The sequence below is a fragment of the Homarus americanus genome, unplaced genomic scaffold (genome assembly GCF_018991925.1).
Source record: "Homarus americanus isolate GMGI-L3 unplaced genomic scaffold, GMGI_Hamer_2.0 scaffold49667, whole genome shotgun sequence".
NCBI lineage: Eukaryota > Metazoa > Arthropoda > Malacostraca > Decapoda > Nephropidae > Homarus > Homarus americanus.
In genome coordinates this window covers 9,178,787-9,200,008 of record NW_024738608.1, presented here as the reverse complement: position 1 = coordinate 9,200,008, position 21,222 = coordinate 9,178,787, and the positions used below count along the sequence as shown (strand labels likewise).

At 46.0% G+C, this 21,222-nt stretch overlaps 1 protein-coding gene across 6 annotated transcripts in view; it reads left to right on the top strand.

Annotated features, from left to right (window-relative positions):
* The window catches only part of LOC121874261 (CYFIP-related Rac1 interactor B-like), a 119,963-nt gene that overhangs the window by 41,102 nt on the left and 57,639 nt on the right, over positions 1-21,222 (top strand). For all 6 annotated transcript variants that reach the window (XM_042378365.1, XM_042378363.1, XM_042378364.1 and 3 more), the window contains exons 2-3: positions 17,616-17,716; positions 19,862-19,983. In XM_042378365.1, the coding sequence (XP_042234299.1) occupies positions 17,626-17,716; positions 19,862-19,983 (213 nt within the window). In that variant the 5' untranslated portion in view covers positions 17,616-17,625. The remainder of the gene's footprint in view (positions 1-17,615; positions 17,717-19,861; positions 19,984-21,222) is intronic.

Here is a 21,222-nt window from a genome sequence, read left to right as displayed (position 1 = left end):
GCCGTCAGTATGGTTCAGTACTGTCGATCTTCGTGTAAGTTGACGTACTGTTCCCACTATTTTTAAATGTGTTGTAATTGCATTTTAATGAAAATTCGTATTCGAAGGGTTGTCAATTAAATTAAAAAATTCTATTGCTATTTTTCTGCTTTCATTAAGTAATTCCCCTCCCCTCCTCCATCCCACACACACGTGTTCCGGGAATGAGAGGTGGATCCGCCACTGAAAGAAGACAGTGGTCAGTTGAGCATGCTGGGCATGAAGTGGCTTGTACCTGTTTACATGGGTGACGTCACACTGGCATATCTTGTGTCGGAAGCTCCGCCTTCCTTGAAGCTGATTCAGTAATGGTAACTGTAATCGCTCATAGGAGCGATTTTGGTTTGTGCAGGACAATAAGACCCTTGTCGTTGACGCGATGAGTATAATTCGGTCAAAACATGTTGAATACAATTCACATATAACAACTGCTGGTACATCAGGAGACAGTTTGAATAATACGACCAATATACAGTACATAATTACACTTATTAAAGTTATTTAGAATTCTCAGAGGATTCAACAGTTCACGATCACACTCACGTTTTGGGGTCTATGGTTAGACCAACGAGAACAAATCTAATATCCTGCGGGAAATGTTGTGGACAAGAATCAAGAAGTTACCTTTACAGTAGAAGGCGAGACTGTCCCTCAGGCAGTCACACAGCTGCTACCAGCTCCATCTCGCTTAGTAAGCTATTCTGAGTTGTAAACAGTTTCTTCACTTAACATGTGACCGGCGCACACAATTGCGCGTGGCGATAACAGTAACATTAACAATACTAATACATTTTTGATGGATTAGATGTTCTCATCATTATTGATAATAATCTTATCTTTGGTGTTGAATTGACTTATGAAGTGTTCAGCTATTATTCACTTTTGTCTGGAGGCGTCACGTGAGTGGGTATCATAATCACGTCTTCATGTAACTTAACCTATCTTTGATTAACTTTATCTTGCGTAATCTAATCTACCCAAAACCTGAACTAACCCAACTTAACCCTTGTACTCCCCACCCCCTTACTCCCCACCCCCTTGTACTCCCCACCCCTTGTACTCCCCACCCTGTGTACACCTCAGTCTTCCCCTTTCGTGGCTGCACTAACACTACAATTATTGGCGCCACTGTGTCACCCAGCCAGCCTTTCCACCCGTCGCACACCCCAGCTTACCCGGGATGGGAGCTGCCTGTATGGCTCCCCTTCAGCGAGGCGGGGGAAGGGGTGGTAGTGATAAGGGACGGATAAAAGGGCGTTGGATTGGTGGTGATGAGGGAGGTGTGGAGGGTGTGGTGATGAGGGAGGTGTGTAGGAGTGAGGGAGGGGCAGTAAGCACCAACATAACTCGTCTGGTGGTGGTTGTCGTCCCGGCTGTGTGCACCTGTTGGCTATCTCGCCGTCTACCCCGCCAGTGCCTCTCTTCCCTTCCTGTCCGCATACCTGTCTGTCTTCCGCTCACCGTTCTGTCTCTATCAACTCGCTTGCCATATTGCACGTGTGTGTGTGTGTGTGTGTGTGTAAGGGGCTGAGGCGTGTGGTGTAATGGTCAGCATGCTCACCTCGCAAGCGAGCGGACCCCGGCTCGATCCCCGGGCAGGGTGAAACTATGGGCAAGTTTCTTTACGCAATTTGCCTCTGTCTACCCAACAGTAATTGGGAACCTAAAAGATTTGCGGATCGTGTTCCGGGGTAATGGTTAGCCAGTGCAGTTGGCGAATTGTCCGGTCTTCTCGGACTATTCCTTGTCACTGGGTCATGCAGCTCGTTAACTCAGGGTATGGTTGTTGTTCTGGCGACAGCTTCTACACCTTAAACGAATTCACGCCTAGGTGGCCCTTGGGCCGGCTATTCTCGTTATACAAGGGGCAACCATTATTATTATTATTTTTATTGTAAGGGCGAGGCGTGTGTGCGAGGGTTGAGGTGTGTGTGGGGAGGGGTATGTAAGGGGGTGAGGCGTGTGTGTGTAAGGGGCGGGCGTGTGTGCGGGTTGAGGTGTGTGTGTGTGGGGGTGTGTGGGGTGGGGCTTGTGTGCGAGAGTTGTGTGTGTGTGGGGTGTGGGGTGAGGCTTGTGTGTGGGGGGTTGTGTGTGTGTGTGGGGGGGTGTGTGTGGGGTGAGGGTTGAGGTGTGTGTGGGGGTGTGTAAGGGGTGAGGCTTGTGTGGCGAGGGGTGCTTGTGTGTGGGGTTGAGGTGTCTGTGTGGGGTGTGTAAGGGGTGGGGCTTGTGTGTGGGGTTGGGGTGTGTGTGTGGGGGGTATGTGAGGGGGTGAGGCGTGTGTGTAAGGGGGCGGGCGTGTGTGCGAGGGTTGAGGTGTGTGTGGGGGTGTAGGGGGGTGAGGCGTGCGTGCGAGGTTGAGGGTGTGAGGCGTGTGGGGTTGTGTGTGGGGGGAATAAGGAGTCTGCAATAGGCCGGTTGGCCTGTGCATGGCAGCTCCTGTCGAGAGTTACTCCCACTCTCTATCATCCATGAATCCATCTAGCCTCCTTTTAAAACTCTCCAGGGTTCCAGCACTTACTATAGAGTTGCTAAGCTTGTTCCACTCGTCCACCACCCTATTTGTGAACCAGTTCCTTCCTATCTCCCTCCTAAACCTAAACTTATCCAACTTAAATCCATTGCTACGAGTCCTATCCTGCTCGGATATTATAAGAACTTTATCTATATCACCTTTATTGATTCCTTTCACCCACTTAAATACTTCTATCATATCTCCCCGCACTGTGCGTGTGGGGGGGAAGAGGTGTGAGGCGTGTGTGTGAGGTGAGGTGTGAGGCGTGTGTGTGAGGTGAGGTGTGTGTGAGGCGTGTGTGTGGGGTGAGGTGTGGTGGTGGAGGGTCGTGGGACACTCCGGAAGTGAGGACCTATGTGCACTTCCTTCGCGGCGCCGTCTGTTGGTGGTGTCTCACTTACCCAGCCACGTGCTGCCCACGCGCTCTGTCTCGCCCCACCCACACACTTCACCTCGTGGGCGTCGATCGCTATCAGAAAGTGGGTAAGGGCGGGGAATACTTGAGTGTATTACCGCGTGAAGGCATTTTAATTGCCTTTTTTTGCCTTCACATTTACAGTATACACCTGTCATCATTACCTGAGAAAGTATTTAACCCCATTATAGGTGAGAGTGTGGCTTCTCCGTGTTCTCGGTGCACCTGACTTCAGTGTCATTGTACTTTGAGGCCGTTTATTTATTTATTGGGTAAGTATGTGCGACTGCTGATTTTGTATCAGATTTGAGTTTCGAAGCTATGGGTCACGGGGTCTGGTCTCACCTCTCACTCAGTCACTGTTTAACACCTGTTATATTATTGTGCACCTTCTTATCACAACCAAAATACGCCCCACTTCACATAACTACAGTACTGTACATAACAGTGAAAATGCGGGGGGACATAAAACGTTGTTTCTCCCAGTTAAAAGTGTGTGGTGTGGAGGGGATGGTATGTCTCCTCTGTACTTACCACCAGTGACAGACTGACGTCCTTCCTCACACCATCTGCCTCCGTACCGCCCACCTGAATCGTCCACTAAGAATCTTTCTCCTCGCATACTACTCCACCCACCCCAGTCATCCTCTGATTGGTCCACTTCAAGTACCCTCTCATGGACCTAAGCCATGACTCATACACTTTCTCATGCTTCCCTGGACATTTGTGGCTTATAGATCTGATATTGGTAAGACTCATCATTCTGACAGTTATAATGTATCTAGCTTTACAACCTTTAAGGATATCAAGCCTCTCTACATCGTCTGCTGAGTTGTTTGTAGAGGTAATTGCATTATAACGCTTCCAACTCGAGGTACTTAGCCTTCCTATAACGAAGAGTATAATGAATTGCCGCGGAGCTGGATCGTTTGTGCCTGAAAAGTCGTCTGTTGGGGTTGTGGTTTCCTCGCCGGAGTTGGCAAGAGGAGACCAGTACCGATAGACTGGCCAATCTGGCCCTTGGTGGATTTTCTTAGACCACTGGCAAACTCATTGATTTTGAGGGATTGTGTGTGTGTGTGTGTGTGTGTGTGTGAGATATCTGGCACATCACTCAGTCGACGGGTTTATGTGTGACACTAGAGGCTGACACACTGGCGCCTCGCGTGGTTAAAACATTTACAAGATTAAATATGCCACCGAATGTCAGGTGTCGGCTGATGGCCTCTGTAGTGCCTCGAGTCTTCATAACCTCACTTTAAAGGTAAGAATAAACTCGTGCCCTCCACCCCTTCCCTCACGCTACCGGGTAGACGTGACTGAAGATGAACAGTACGAGCTGATGACTGTTTGGTTAAGATTATAGTGTGTGTAAGTGTGAGTTTGCTTTTGAGTGTGAGTGTGTGGCAGAGGGTAATTATGAATATCGAGCTGAGTGAGTGGGTGCGCGAGTGAGTGAGTGGGTGTTGGTTGCGGGACATCCTGAGGATAAGCTGTTGGAGGATGAGAGATAAGGGTAGCGAGGCGTCTAGTGGTGGATGAAGGGCGTACTTGTGCAGGCCAGAGTCTCCTACTCTCTTCAATGCTATCAACCATTCGGTAGCAAGTCATATGGGCTCCTATCCTAATAGACTTCAGATGCAATATGCCTCATTCCTAATAGACACCAATCCAGTTAGAGGCAATTCCTATTAGGTGCCTAGCCTAATTTAACCATTGAGATAAGATTCCAGGACCAATGGTATTTAATTTTGGGCCGAGCAAGACTGGGGCCTATTAATACTGGTACCCATGTAACCAGTCAACACTCACGCCTCTTGAGTCCACATATATTTGTGTACAGTAGAAGTAAAACGCTGAATGACAGCCTGCGGTTGAGTGTTTGTATCCTTATTTGCGAGTGAGAGACCCCGGGTTAAGACACAAGTGAAACCACTCGTTTGTTTTGGTTGTGGAGGTCCGGCTTAGTTATCAGAGCGTTTATTTAACAATAAACACGCCGGAGAGTGAGCGTGGTAGGGGGTGAGGAGCAGCAGTAGCAGATTACTAACCACTTGTGTACGCCCCCCCTCTCTCTGAAGTATAAAATCGCCTGGCGTTAGTCAAATAGTTTATTAAATGTGGCGTCCCTGTAGTGAAGGGGTTAGGGGAAGGGGGTCGGGTTGTGCCCCTCACACACACCAGGAGGGGTGAGTGAGTGTGAGGATGATCACCGTGGGGGGTAAGGTGCTCCCTTGCACCGGCACCTGTCTTATCACCCCACCATCATCAATATTCACTTGTTTATGTATTGAATATCTACTGATCAGTGGCTGCACGTTTATGTTGATGCACTGCTTGGTGGCGGGATGTTTAAGTGTGGTAGTAGAGCAATATATAGACGGCAGCGCCCTCAGTTGGTGGCTGGCGGGAGCACCGGAAGTCTTCTTAATTGATAGAGAATTCCTCTTCAAGACTGACGGATATCCTTCTACCGCCTCGTCTTCTGACGTTAAGGTTACTCAATCCTTTCATTAATTTAGCAGGTTTCAATATCTTTATTTCTATTTTTTATAGTACAGTTAAGGCCTTTGTGGCCTGCCACAATAACTGGGTTTAACATGTTAACTGGGCCAGGTTGTAATGTACACTACAGTATGTTATGATCTTGGGTCTTGGAAGGTGGAGCAGAGAGGATTAACTGGTGCACGAAATGGTACTGTAGTTCTAAAACCTGGGCCAGGCGGTCAACAACTTTCCTGTACCAGAAACTTGTAATGGAGCAAATAAATATTAAGTACGTAATTTGATATATGGTACCAATGAAAGAAAATTTGTTGAGGGGTCATGGTTTAACTTTTCGTTTTTTTTTTTTTGTAAAATGAACGAAATCGAACAACTGGTGTTAACCATCTCCAGTATTATTTTTATTATTTACAGTTTATGAATACTTCTCTTACATGTAAAATATTATTTATTATATCATAAGACTGCAAGACCTAACTTAGCCTCACCTAATGTATTTTGCAATTTAACTGAGGTTTTTTGTCCTTTTTTTTGTCCTGGAGGTTTTTGTCCTTGGGGGGTTTTGTCCGGGCCCCATGAGGACTGGGGTCTGTTTGATGATTCACCTGGTCACTACCCATCTGTTTCGCTGTCTTACTGAAGGATGTACTCTCAACAATGCACTGAGAAATAACTAGAAGCCTATTAAGAGAAGACCATACCTCTGGTGCCCACCCCCGAGTGATCCGTCCACCTACACACTGTCTCCGCCTGTCAGCGTTATGTTCAATACAGCCATCGTTATTTTAATAGTTATCATGTGTGTTGTAGTAAATGTTGGAGGTAATTAAGGACATTTTTTAATAATTATCTGTCATGTTCATACTTAAGATATATAATTTGTTCTCTCCACCAATAGATACTCCCTAAGGAGAGGCAAGAGGGGGGGGGGGTGAAGCTTGAATTTTTGTTGAGATGGTTAATAATTGTTGGTTTGGTATGACCTTGAGCCTGTATCCCCAACAGTACTAGAGTCTGGCGTTCAGTGCGTCTCACAAAGGAGCCTCAACCGACATAGATATCGGCATAGACAGCAACATAAGTAAATTTGCTGATGACACTAAAATAGGACGTGTTATCAAATCTGACGAGGACTCGGCAAAACTACAGGAAGATCTAAACAAATGTTTCGAATGGTCTGAAAAATGGCAGATGAAATTCAACGTCGACAAATGTAAAGTACTCAGTATAGGAGATGTAAACAGGGAAACCAGTTACCAGATGAACAACGATGCCATAGAGAAATCCGACTGCGAGAGAGATTTAGGAGTAATGATAAGTAGGAACCTTAAGCCAAGTAAACAATGTGTTTTTGCTCGTAACAAGGCTAATAAAGTACCTTGGGTTCATACAAAGGAGTGTTAGTTACAAGACTAGCGAGGTCATCCTAAAACTGTATCTTGCTCTTGTGAGACCACACCTGGATTACACAGTTCAGTTCTGGTCACCGTATTACAGAATGGATATAGAATCCTTGGAAAGAATTCAGAGGAGAATGACAAGACTAATCCCGGGCATTAGGAACCTTGAGTATAGAGACAGGTTAAAGCATCTTAATTTGCACTCCCTTGAGAGACGTAGAGCGAGGGGCGACCTGATAGAGGTGTATAAGTGGAAGGCAGGGCTAAACAAAGGGGACATTACAAAGGTACTCAAATTATCCAACCAGGAGCGAACTCGTAACAATGGTTTTAAATTAGACAAATTTAGATTTTGGCGTGAAATAGGTAAACACTGGTTTGGAAACAGAGTAGTGGATGAATGGAACAAGTTACCAAATACCATCATTAACTCGAATACGCTGAATTGCTTCAAACATAGGTTGGATGCTCATATGAGCAATAGGGGTTGGGTGTAAACGGGACTGCCCAGTATGGGCCAATAGGCCCGCTGCAGTTTCCTCCATTCTTATGTTCTTATGTTGTCCCCGCACTTAAGAACGCCTTTGTTCCTAGATAGAGGCGTAAGTGTTAGTGCTGAACGGAGAACGTATTGAACAAGGCGGTCCTGGGACTCAAACATTCAGCTAGTATGATTTTAGTATATATATTTATTAAGCAAATATAAGTCAGCCAAGGGTAGTCCAAAAAAATGTCTTAGCTAATTACTGTACTTGATCTATTTTTTTTATGAAAGCTTAAGCAAATCTTTTCAATTTCTCAAATTGTAACACAGTATAGTCAGTATACCAGCGAAGGGAAAGTACATAGAAAATCCAAATTAGCACAAGTTATGGGATTGTGTGTGAGTGTCAGAAGAGGAGAGGAATGGTAATACTGTACTCTAGAACAGGAGTTCGATGTATGTCAAGCTAAACATCTGAGCCTGAAATTTTTTTTGAGCATTGAGTAGTGCGCATGTGGACATCTTGGTGAAGCGTCAGAAATTTCGTAGGGGTGGGGGGGCAAAAATATAATAATAATTATAGTGGGGTGCCAGTGGGTAGAGCGGTACCGCTCTTGCCTCGCAAGCGAGATGTCACGGGTTCGATTCCCGGGCCGGTGGAAAGTTGTTCGGACATACTTCCTAGCCTCCCTTGGTCCCTGTTCACCTAGCAGCAAAGTAGGTACATGCTGTAAATCGAAAGTTACGAATTTGTATTCAGGAAAGTTGTTGGAGCTTCCAATAACTTGCTTAGACATAAACCACCGACTCTTCAGGCTTCTACGCCCTTGACTCTTCAGGCTTCTACGCCCTTAACTCATGAGATAAAGGCAAGCATGAACTTAGCATGCTTCCCTGTTGGGCGTTGTAAACGCTTCTGCGCTTCACCTAACACAAGGATGTAGGGGAGTGCCCCCCAAAAATAAATAAATAAATAATAATAATTATAATAGAGTAATAATAATAATAATAATTCATAGGTCTAGGTCGTGTTTCTCTCTCTTGATATTTTTTCATTCTTGTAATTCTTTATTAATATTTTATTATTACAGTATTATTGTTATTATTATTAATTTTATTATTATTATCATTATTATTATTATTATTTTTATTATAAATTTTATTTACTATGAATAATTATTATTATTATAATTATTATAATTATTATTATAACATTTTCGCCCACCAGGCCCCGATGTGGGTCAGTGACCTGTGTCCGGGTGGGCTCATCCCTGTTAAAAAAAAAAAAAAAAATTTGCTCCACAAAAAAAAATATGTTTTCAGAGGTTTTCGGAATTTCGGATAAGGGGTTGTCAACCTGAGTATTATATAAAACGTGACGACTCGTGCGTAGGATCGGAAATATTGCTTTACACTGCGTTAACCAGGAAGTAACTTCAGAAAATAAGAAACTTCTTTTTTTATATCGCGAATATCCCAAAACATTTAGTGGATTTGAAATTTTCGTAATTATATGTTTTCTTTTATTCTTGTTATAAATGAATACTCTTCGTTCACCCGAGGACGTCATATGTTGACAAACTCTTCCTAGCGACCATTCCACTCCAAACCTAACCTAAATAATGTGCCTCTTTCCTAGGAGAGGTAGGTTTGGTTGGTTTATCTTATCAATGATAATAATAATAATAATAATAATAATAATAATAATAATAATAATAATATAGCAGTTGCTGGAAATTAGTGTGTATAGAACAGTCACTGGGAAGCGCTTGAGTGCTCCTGGCAATGAAACATTCCACACGCATAAACATTCAATATGCCATAGTCCGATCGCTTAGTGTCAACTCTTTTAATTGACCTTACATGGTGGATAAATGTACAACAGTTGGTTTGAAGTTCCCTTAAGATACTGTATAAGGATCAATTTCAGCCTAGAAGCCACCTTGAGAATTAACAGGATTCAGTGAAAACACAACCCAAAATGGCCGTCATATGCGCATTACAATAGAATTGATTGTCACAAATGAAAGCTGCTGCTGGGTGTTGTCAGCAATTATTTTTTGATGTCCCCCCCCCAAAAAAAAACCCAAAACAAAACAAAACAAGTTTTTACCATGCGCTCACCGGCCATTACCATTTCACTAAGTCTTTGTTTGCGTCATATTCAGATAAACACTCGTGAAAATCTTAAATGTGACACTCAACTTCTACCACTTGAAAGAAGAAATACTAAATGGAGCTTCAAAAAACTAAAATTGATGTTGTGATGGATGCCTTATCACTCCAAAACACTGAATGTCTCCCTCTGTAATGACAGTTACAGATGTGCGAAATTCAGTTCTCCATTTAATCCTTCACGTTACACTTGCAGGTGTTGTGCATGTGTGCTGGTAGTCCAGAGACCTGCTCTGTACACTGCTTGACGAGCATGTTGAGGAAGGGCATTTTCTGTCGGTGACAGTCTTCCAATAAAACTTTCAAACAAAAGAGTTCCTTCTTAAATCTGTTAACAGAACTGGAGCACTTGTTCGGTCATAAAGAACAACTGTCAGTCTCTCGAGCTTCTTGAAGTGTTCAGAATCCACATCCAGATGCTCAAACAGGTGGAGACTAGGTAGTCAAATGTGTTTGCCAAGTCTGCCATGTTGACTGCTTTTCCTTTCCTTTCCAAGCAGGTGTAAAATCGCATCCACTGAACGCATGGAATATTAGTAATGCACGTGACTTGTTCATCAAGGGTGAAACAGATCTTATTGATGTGATAGTGTCTGTAATTCTTACCCTTTCCAAGCTACCCAGACCTCTGTCATTGGTCGAGTTACTGTAAGTTCATGGAATGTGTCCACGAGAATGGACACTACATCTGTCCACAGTTCTCACTTGTATTACCTGGCTTCACTGCTCCAGAGCAAGACCACGTGGACAACAATCTTTGCGTCAGTTTCCTGGTGGTTTCAGTTTGGCATTGGACTGTTGGAAGCTATAGACAGGCTCGCTCAGTGGGTTCATGCTAGGGAAACACTATTATCCTTATAAACGTCTACATCCCATGCTTGCTGCTTATATGCAGTCTCGGAAATGCAGATTTTTGCAACCTATTGGACAGGTTCCTGAGCCAGTGCTATGTAGCCTTAGGAATAAGCTGTCTCCAGAAGTCCTTCAGTCCCTTGAAAAAAACCAGATGATTATGTGCATCTCATGCCATGTTATGATGAGTACACAGAACACACACTGGAGGGAGTTCATGGCACCACTGCTTGGTACTGTACTGGATTCTCTATGCGAAACTGGAACGAATTTTCATGCCTTTCAACCGAACATGTAGAACGAATAATGTTGGCCTATTGATTATGTTTCCCAGATTATGATTCAGCGCGGTGGGAAGTCCTCACGAAATATTTGGATGTCCTGAAAATGTTTCCTACACTTTTGGCTTTGTTTCGTGTTCCCTACAACATGTTTATGGCTGGTGTGAATAATACATGAGTGATGGTGATTGTGGTCACCGACGAAGCTTGTCTACACAAACCAGAAAGCAATTGGAATTACTGCTGAAACTGGGAAACTGTATATTGTGGTTAGCAACACAAGAGTAGTACATAAAACATATTAAGTAAACCATGAGAGAACACTGAATCCTTTGATACCATTATTGTTTGCATAAATGAAGATTGGTGGCACTTAGTGGCTCAAGCACACGGATATAACATACGACACTAAGGCCGACAAGCTAAATTAGATAGTCGGTTACCTAACTCAGGTAATTTTGCGAGAAATCCTCCAAGCGAATTTGGGTAAGAAATGATTGTCAGATTCCTGGGGTGATTTTACCCCAGAGACAACCAACACCAATGTGCCCTGACTCTTGGACGAGTACTATAAATAGCGGGGCTATACGAAAAATATTGCCAAAATAATATTACTAAAATTGCAAGTGTTCCACATGTTTTGGGATATTGTTGAGTTAAGAAAGAAGACCTCTTCTATACGTATATTTTTCCCCCAAAGGTACAAGCACCGCTGTTCCAGAGTACGTACAGTATTACTAAAGACTGAAGGTACAGTGTTGGTACAACACAGGGTGGACCAGTGTTGAATCATCGGGGTTAATTATATATATATATATATATATATATATATATATATATATATATATATATATATATATATTTATTTCATGTAAATCCACAATGAAAACGTGGATAAGATAAATCTTGATAAAATCACACGGGAAAATGGAAACAACGGAGTACCTTAGCTTTCGTCTTTATTCAAGACATCTTCAGAGGTTTCCATTTTCCCGTGTGATTTTATCTATATATATATATATATATATATATATATATATATATATATATATATATATATATATATATATATATATATATATATATATATATATATATATATATATGGTGATAACCACAAGGAAAGAAGAAAACACGAAGTTCCCAAGCGCTTTCGTTTAATTCACATCTTCAGGGGTGAGTACAGCCTTAAAGAAGAAAAGTTGTTAAAGTCGTCGAATTTTGTACTAAAAAGTGGTGGTAGTGTTGTTGCTGTTATAGGTGGTGGTGGTGTTATAGGTGGTGATGGTGATAATGGTGTTACATGTGGTGGTGATATTGGTGTTAAAGGTGGTGTTGGTGTTATGGGTGATGATGGTGATATAGATGGTGGTGGTAGTGATGTTGGTGTTCAGTTAAGTGGTGAGAGGGTGCGAGGCCACAGTATAGTACCTTGAGAGGAAGATGTTAGGGAGAACAGGTGAGGAAGAGTGCTAACCTGTTGTGTGAGGGGGGTATACCGAGGGAGAGGGAGGGTATACCAAGGGGGAGGGAGGGTATACTGAGTGAGAGGGAGGGTGTGTAATTGATATATATCATTTAGCCACTTACTAGGTTACTGGCCGTTGGGGCGGTTGTCTGTATTTTGTTAATATGTTATGACATTTATTGTCTAGTGTTAGTACTGCAGTACCCGGAAGAATCCTGTTATGTTTGATAGTGAGGGTTACACTGGATAAGACCCTTCTCACGTGTGTCCCGGGCCAGGAATCCAACCCATGACATAATAGCGAAAGATAACGAGCCAGACTCATGACTCACCGTGTATCAGACCACATAGACGTCTGGTTTACAGTACTGGCACAGGTATATGACACACCACAAGGCTTGGGTCTCAGCGACATGTGGCACTCTGACCTCATTAACTAGTACTGTACTGTACATGTATAGGGTGAGTCAGAGGCTCTCACTGTTGTCTCAGGATGATGTTCAGACCCGTTGCAGATAACAGGACGGGGAGGGGTGGAGGTGGAGGTAACGGCGGAGGAAAATATGAGATAACGCAGATGGTCTGGTTGTTGTTGGTTTAGGGGGTGGTAGTAGTGGTGGTAGAGAGGATGCTGGTGACGGTGGTGGGGAGGATGTTGATGGTGATGGTAAGAGGAAGTTGGTGGTGGTGATAATGGAAAGGATGATGGTGGTAATGGTTATGCCATTTCTACATTTCCTGACACACACACACACACACAACACACACACACTAAACACAAAACACACACACTAAACACAAAACACACACACACACACAAAACACACACACACAAAACACACACACACACACACACATCAGCACCTGCTGGGCCTCCCTTTGTCATAGCAATCTATAGGGCAGTGGTTCTTAACCTTTTTTGAGTCAAGGACCCCTTTGAGAGTTTGGTGAAAGCTATGGACCCCCTCCCTAGAAAAATGCACATAAGCACATACATGTAAACACAACTTTGTATGCAATGAATATACTTTATTTTATTGAAAATTCATTGCCTCATACAGTGTATGACACACAAAGTATAGTGAATATAAATGTTAAATTTGTATCTGACCTTCACGGACCCCCTGAAGCCCATCCATGGACCCCAGGTTAAGAACCCCTGCTATATGGTGAGTTACTTACGGTGGGAAGTGTATCCATTTCATGCTTGTGTTCGAGAGTCATTGTCTCAATATAATGATCTATTAATGTGTCCATACTATTGAGTTCACTAAAAAATAGTTGTACTTGGAGTTGGTGTTTAGAGAAGATTCCCCCCACGAATATAATACCACGTCAAAGTAACTAACCGGCCACGCTACAAAACTTCCTCACTTTACATGCCATTACTCAATAAATTCTTTATATTATTTCTACTTCAGATTTCCCTCATTACAGTGATGTGTGGTGTGAGGAGTGATGAGTGTGGTGTGAAGGGGTGATGAGTGTGGTGTGAAGGGTGGTGAGGGATGATGAGTGTGGTGAGAGGTAAGGGGTGGTGATGTGTGATGTGAGGAGTGATGAGTGGGGGGTGAGGAGTGATGAGTGGGGGTGAAGGGTGATGAGTGTGGTGTGAGGTAAGGGGTGGTGATGTGTGGTGTGAGTGAAGGTGATGAGTGGTGAGAGGTAAGGGGTGGTGATGTGTGGTGTGATGGGTGATGAGTGGTGTGATGGGTGATGGTGTGGTGTGATGGGTGATGAAGGATGGTGAGTGTGGTGAGGAGGAGAGGTGGTGTGGGGGGTGATGGGTGATGAGTGTGGTGTGTGAGGGGTGATGAGCGTGGTGTGGGGGGTGATGAGTGTGGTGTGATGGGTGATAAAGGATGATGAGTGTGGTGAGAGGTAAGAGGTGGTGATGTGTGGTGTGAGGAGTGATGAGTGGGGGTGAAGGGTGATGAGTGTGGTGTGATGGGTGGTGAAGGGTGATGAGTGTGGTGAGAGGTAAGGGGTTGTGATGTGTGGTGTGAGGGGGTGATGAGTGTGGTGGGGGGTGATGAGTGTGGGGTGATGAGTGTGGGTGTGATGAGTGATGGGTGTGGGTGATGTGTGGGTGTGATGGTGTGATGAGTGTGGTGTGATGGGTGATGAGTGTGGTGTGATGGGTGGTGAAGGATGATGAGTGTGGGTGAGAGGTAAGGGGTGTGGGGTGATGAGTGTGGTGTGATGAGTGTGGTGTGAGGTGATGGTGTGGGTGATGGAGTGGGGGGTGGGGTGATGAGTGTGGTGTGATGGGTGGTGAAGGATGATGAGTGTGGTGAGAGGTAAAGGGTTGTGGATGTGTGGGTGTGAGGGGTGTGATGGTGTGAGGGGTGATGAGTGTGGTGTGATGGGTGGTGAAGGATGATGAGTGTGGTGAGAGGTAAGGGGTCAGTGTGTGGTATGAGGGGGTGATGGAGTGTGGTGTGATGGGGTGATGAGTGTGGTGTGAGGGGTTGATGGGTGTGGTGTGATGGGTGGTGAAGGATGATGAGTGTGGTGACAGGTAAGAGGTGGTGATGTGTGGGGGAGGGGTGGGGGTGTGAGTGGTGATGGAGTGTGGTGTGAGGGGTGATGAGTGTGGTGTGATGGGTGGTGAAGGATGATGATTGGGGAGAGGTAAGGGGGGATGATGAGTGATGTGTGGTGGTGATGAGTGGTGGTGAAGGATGATGAGTGTGGTGAGAGGTAAGGGTGGTCATGTGGTGTGAGGGTTGATGAGTGGGGGGTGAGGGTGATGAGTGTGGTGTGATGGGTGGTGAAGGATGATGAGGCTGGAGAGGTAAGGGGTGGTCATGTGTGGTGTGAGGGGTGATGAGGTGGTGGTGTGGGGGTGATGAGTGGGTGTGAGGGGTGATGAGTGTGGTGTGATGGGTGATGAGTGTGGTGTGATGGGTGATGGGTGTGGTGTGATGGGTGATGGTGTGGTGTGAGGGGGGCGATGAGGTGTGGTGTGGTGAGTGTGGTGTGGGGGCGATGAGTGTGTGGGATGTGGTGTGGGGTGAGGGTGTGGTGATGATGTGTGAGGAGTGTTGTGTGGGGGGTGATGAGTGTGGTGTGAGGGGGTGATGACTGTGGTGTGAGGGGTGATGAGTGTGGTGTGAGGGGGTGATGAGTGTGGTGTGGGGTGATGACTGTGGTGTGGGGGGTGTGTGGTGTGAGGGGGTGATGACTGTGGTGTGGGGTGTGATGATGTGGTGGTGAGGGGGTGATGAGTGTGGTGTGAGGGGTGGATGAGTGGTGTGTGTGAGGGGGTGGTGATGAGTGTGGTGTGAGGGGTGATGAGTGTGATGTGTGGAGGGTTGACTGTGGTGTGAGGGGGTGATGAGTGTGGTGTGAGGGGGTGATGAGTGTGGTGTGAGGGGGTGATGAGTGTGGTGTGGGATGATGAGTAGTGTAAGGGGTGACGAGTGAGAGGTAAAGGGTGGCGAGAGAGGTATGGGATGAACAGTACTCACTTGGCAGCTCTCCTCACACGTTATCACCACCTAACACAACAGCCATAGTAATAATCCATTAATCTTCATTATTGTTTTCTACATTTGTGTTATTTTTTCCTGCTGTGACTCAGGGTGGCCAGTCAAGACCTAACACAAGACAGACGCCCTTTATCCGCTATCACTAATTCACTGTTATGTGTCTTAAAGGTGTTCTCCGCAGGTTTTTTCCCTCCCACAATAAGGCTCCCAAAATAAGCATCTGTCATTTCGGCACCTATCCACTCATTTACACACCCACTGAGATGTCCGTACTCGTCCCGTCCTAACATGGGCCTCCCTCACCACACCATCTTTAACTTTACTCTTTTCATCAGTCTTGCATTTCACTTCTCTCAATATATCAGTATTACCAATGTATATACTAGTATGTTCTCAGTTCAGTTTTTCTTTCAATTAATTATATATTTCTCTTACTTCATGCGTGTTCATTCCTCATGTATCCTGCGGTGTCCATCCTTCACATCCGTAGCCATATCAACTATACTCCTGTTCATCCCCATCTTTGGCTCTTTTCCGTCTTTCTTCACACTATTTTTTCGTCACTTTGCTTTAATTTTCATTTACAGTTAACGTTCTCCAGCACACGCCCTTCCAAACTTATTCACTTGCCTAGGTAACTACTCACCTGAGTCGTCCACCAGATTTCTGTAACCCGCAACTAAACAGGTGACTCACCTGCAATTTGTACTGTACCTCACATTTCACTCAGTCACACTGCCCCCACCCTCCATCACCTCATCCATGTAAATATTGGACAGCCACGGTAACAATACACATCCTTGAGGTAATCATACACTCTCGCAACCAGTGAAACTTGACAACACATGCCATCCATGTATCTGTGTCCAGCCACCGCCTTGACAGAATCATTCAAAGCGCAGTGAAATGAAATTGTACAGTATTTATTATTTTATTGTTTATTAAATCGATGATTTTTTTCCAATCCTCATATCAGCGGAGGGAGTGACGGAGAGCAACCATCACGGAGGAAGGTTACTGGCGCCACTTGTGAGGGACGTGATGTTGGGGTTTCCGTAGTCTTGATTTCATCATGTGTGAAACATACTTGTTTCTGGGGAAGGATTCTCTATCAACTCGATTGGAGATGCCTTTTTTTGTTGTCTGTTATAACTGGCAATATTTCACCATGTGTAACATTTGAGTTCAGAAGCTGAAAGTTACCTATTTAATAGTCTTAACTCCCCGCCAGACACTCTTATCCTCAAGTGTTTGGATCTAACACTGTCCCAATAAATGGAGACCTGTAAACTCTCCCAGCATATCACAGAAGAAATACCTCGGTCGCCATGACATGACAACATCCATTCATCCTGTGTTTTTGGTCATACATTATTATAATCCTTGATAGCTTAATGAGGAAAATGTCTCATTAATTGCGGGTTGTTGTGGCTGACGGTAAAGAGGTCTTTATCAGGTGTCAATGTCGACACGGGAGATACTAGCTAGCCCCCGTGACGCTGCACCCGCTGTATACTGCAGTAGTTGTAACCACTAGTGTGCAGTTCCTACCTCAAAGTGATCTTGTCATCTAGGTGTTCAGTGTTCGGTTTATATTTAAACTGTGATTTGCCCCGTTAATTGGTAAAATTAGAACGTGTTTGGTTGTGATAGTCAGTGAAATCTCTTCACCATTTTGGCCGTTATATTTGTGATCTTGCTAAACTACACTAACAGTTTCGAGGAAGATTTAGCCGTCACATTTTTGGGAACTTCGGCACGAAACATTTGCCCAACGAGTGGTAGACGCGAGTGGTAGACAGTGTTTCTCGGATGGGCGTAGCTCGTAGGAACATTTTATTCTCGTGAGCTTCAGTCTTGTTCGTGTAACTCTTCTGTTTACTCCGGTAGCTCAGCACTGTGCTGTATATTCCCTAAATAACTGTATGATGGTAACTGTTAACTGTACAGGTGATGTAGGATGATAACTGTTAACTGTGTACTCTTACAGGTGATGTAGGATGGGTAACTTGTTGAGGCTGTTAGCACGGGATGATGCCGGGAACAGCTGTTGCTCTCACCAGAAATACGACGTCTTCCTCGACTTTGAGAGTGAGTACACCCTTGTATTGTACACGTCCATACTGCTGTACACCCTTGTATTGTACACGTCCATACTGCTGTATTAGATGTCAGCGCTGTTAGATGTCAGCTCTGTATTAGATGTCAGCGTTGTGTTAGATGTCAGCGCTGTATTAGATGTCAGCGCTGTATTAGATGTCAGCGTTGTGTTAGATGTCAGCGCTGTATTAGATGTCAGCGCTGTATTAGATGTCAGTGCTGTGTTAGATGTCAGCTCTGTATTAGATGTCAGCATTGTGTTAGATGTCAGCGCTGTATTAGATGTCAGTGCTGTGTTAGATGTCAGCGTTGTGTTTGATGTCAGCGCTGTATTAGATGTCAGTGCTGTGTTAGATGTCAGCGCTGTGTTAGATGTCAGTGCTGTGTTAGATGTCAGCGTTGTGTTAGATGTCAGCGCTGTGTTAGATGTCAGCGCTGTGTTAGATGTCAGCGCTGTGTTTAGATGTCGCTGTGTTAGATGTCAGCTGTGTTAGATGTCAGCGCTGTGTTAGATGTCAGTGCTGTGTTAGATGTCAGCGCTGTATTAGATGTCAGTGCTGTGTTAGATGTCAGTGCTGTGTTAGATGTCAGCGTTGTGTTTGATGTCAGCGCTGTATTAGATGTCAGCGCTGTGTTAGATGTCAGCTCTGTATTAGATGTCAGCGTTGTGTTAGATGTCAGCGCTGTATTAGATGTCAGCGCTGTATTAGATGTCAGTGCTGTGTTAGATGTCAGCTCTGTATTAGATGTCAGCATTGTGTTAGATGTCAGCGCTGTATTAGATGTCAGTGCTGTTAGATGTCAGCGTTGTGTTTGATGTCAGCGCTGTATTAGATGTCAGTGCTGTGTTAGATGTCAGCGCTGTGTTAGATGTCAGTGCTGTGTTAGATGTCAGCGTTGTGTTTGATGTCAGCGCTGTATTAGATGTCAGTGCTGTGTTAGATGTCAGCGCTGTGTTAGATGTCAGCGCTGTATTAGATGTCAGTGCTGTGTTAGATGTCAGCGCTGTGTTAGATGTCAGTGCTGTGTTAGATGTCAGTGCTGTGTTAGATGTCAGCGCTGTGTTAGATGTCAGTGCTGTGTTAGATGTCAGCGTTGTGTTTGATGTCAGCGCTGTAGATGTCAGTGCTGTGTTAGATGTCAGCGCTGTGTTAGATGTCAGTGCTGTGTTAGATGTCAGCGTTGTGTTTGATGTCGCGCTGTATTAGATGTCAGTGCTGTGTTAGATGTCAGCTGTGTTAGATGTCAGTGCTGTGTTAGATGTCAGCGCTGTGTTTGATGTCAGCGCTGTGTTTGATGTCAGCGCTGTGTTGGATGTCAGCGCTGTGTTAGATGTCAGTGCTGTGTTAGATGTCAGTGGTGTGTTAGATGTCAGCATTGTGTTTGATGTCGCGCTGTGTTAGATGTCAGCGCTGTGTTAGATGTCAGCGCTGTGTTTGATGTCAGCTGTGTTTGATGTCAGCGCTGTGTTAGATGTCGCGCTGTTAGATGTCAGCTGTGTTTGTTGTCAGCTGTATTAGATGTCAGCTGTGTTAAATGTCAGCTCTGTGTTAGATGTCGGGCTGTTAGATGTCAGCGCTGTGTTAGATGTCAGTGCTGTGTTAGATGTCAGTGCTGTGTTAGATGCCAGCGCTGTTAGATGTCAGCGCTGTGTTAGATGTCAGCGCTGTGTTAGATGTCAGCGCTGTGTTAGATGTCAGCGCTGTTTGATGCCAGTGCTGTGTTAGATGTCAGCGTTTGATGCCAGTGCTGTGTTAGATGTCAGCGCTGTGTTAGATGTCAGCGCTGTTAGATGCCGCGCTGTGTTATATGTCAGCGCTGTTTGATGCCAGTGCTGTGTTGGATATCGCTGTTTGATGCCAGTGCTGTGTTAGATGTCAGCTGTTTGATGCCAGTGCTGTGTTATATCTCAGCGCTGTTTGATGCCAGTGCTGTGTTATATGTCAGCGCTGTTTGATGCCAGTGCTGTGTTAGATGTCCGCTGTTTGATGCAGTGCTGTGTTAGATCAGCGCTGTTTGATGCCAGTGCTATGTTATGTATCGCTGTTTGATGCCAGTGCTGTGTTAGATCAGCGCTGTTTGATGCCAGTGCTGTGTTTGATGCCAGCGCTGTTTGATGCCAGTGCTGTTTTTCAGATGCTGTACCGAGTGCGGAGGAACGGCTACTGTACGAGGACGTGGCGGAGGTGTTGAGAGGGTCCCAGGCGGTGATCCACGACCTGCAGCAGTATAAAGGCGCCGCCAAGGAGATCAGGGAGGTGAGTCACTCATTCTCACCCCCTCACCCTCCTCACCCCCCCTCACCCTCTCACCCCCTCACCCTCCCCTCACTCACCCCCCTCACCCTCCCCCCCCTCACCTCCCTCTCACCCTCCCCCTCACCCTCCCCCCCCTCACCCTCCCCCCCTCACCCTCCCCCTCACCCTCCCCCCCTCCTCACCCCTCCCCCCTCTCACCATCACCTCCTCACCCCTCCTCACTATATCCTTCACCTGAAACACTCCCTCACTATCTCCTCCTCACCCCCCTCACCCTCCCCTCTCACCCTCCTCCACCCCTCACCCTCCCCCCTCCTCACCCCCCCTCACCCTCCCCTCCTCACCCCCTCACCCTCCCCCCTCACTCACCCCCTCACCCTCCCTCCTCACCCCCTCACCCTCCCCTCACCTCACTCCATCCTCACCCTTACTCACTATATCTTCACCCTGGAACACCCCTCACTATCTCCCTCCTCACCCCCTCACCTCCCCTCTCCACCATCACTCACCTCCTCACCCTTACTCACTATATCCTTCACCCTGGAACACCCCTCACTATTTCCTCACTCACCCCTCCCCCTCACCCTCACTCACCCCTCACCCTCCCCCCCTCCCTTCACTCACCTCCTCACCCTTGCTCACTATATCCTTCACCCTGGAACACCCCCCACTATCTCCTCACTCGCATCCCTCACCTCCTCCCCTCCCCCCTCTCACCCCCTCACCCTCCCCTCACCCTCACTCACCCTCCACCTCCCCCCTCCCCTCACTCACCTCCTCACCCTTGCTCACTATCCTTCACCCTGGAACACCCCTCACTATTTCCCTCACTCACCCCCTCACCCTCCCCCCCTCCCCTCCTCACCCCTCACCTCCCCCCCTCACCCTCACTCACCCCTCACCCCTCCCCCTCTCACCCTCACTCACCTCCTCACCCCTCACTATATCCTTCACCTGGAAACACCCCCACTATTTCCCTCACTCACCCCCTCACCCTCCCTCTCACCCTCCTCACCTCCTCACCCTTACTCACTATATCCTTCACCTGGAACACCCCTCACCCTCCCCCCCTCACTCACCCCCTCACCCCTCCCCCTCCTCACCCCTCCCTCCCCTCACCCACCTCCTCACCCTTGCTCACTATATCCTTCACCCTGGAACACCCCTCACTCACCCCCTCCCCTCCCTTCACCCTCACTCACCCCTCCTCACCCTTACTCACTAATCCTTCACCCTGGA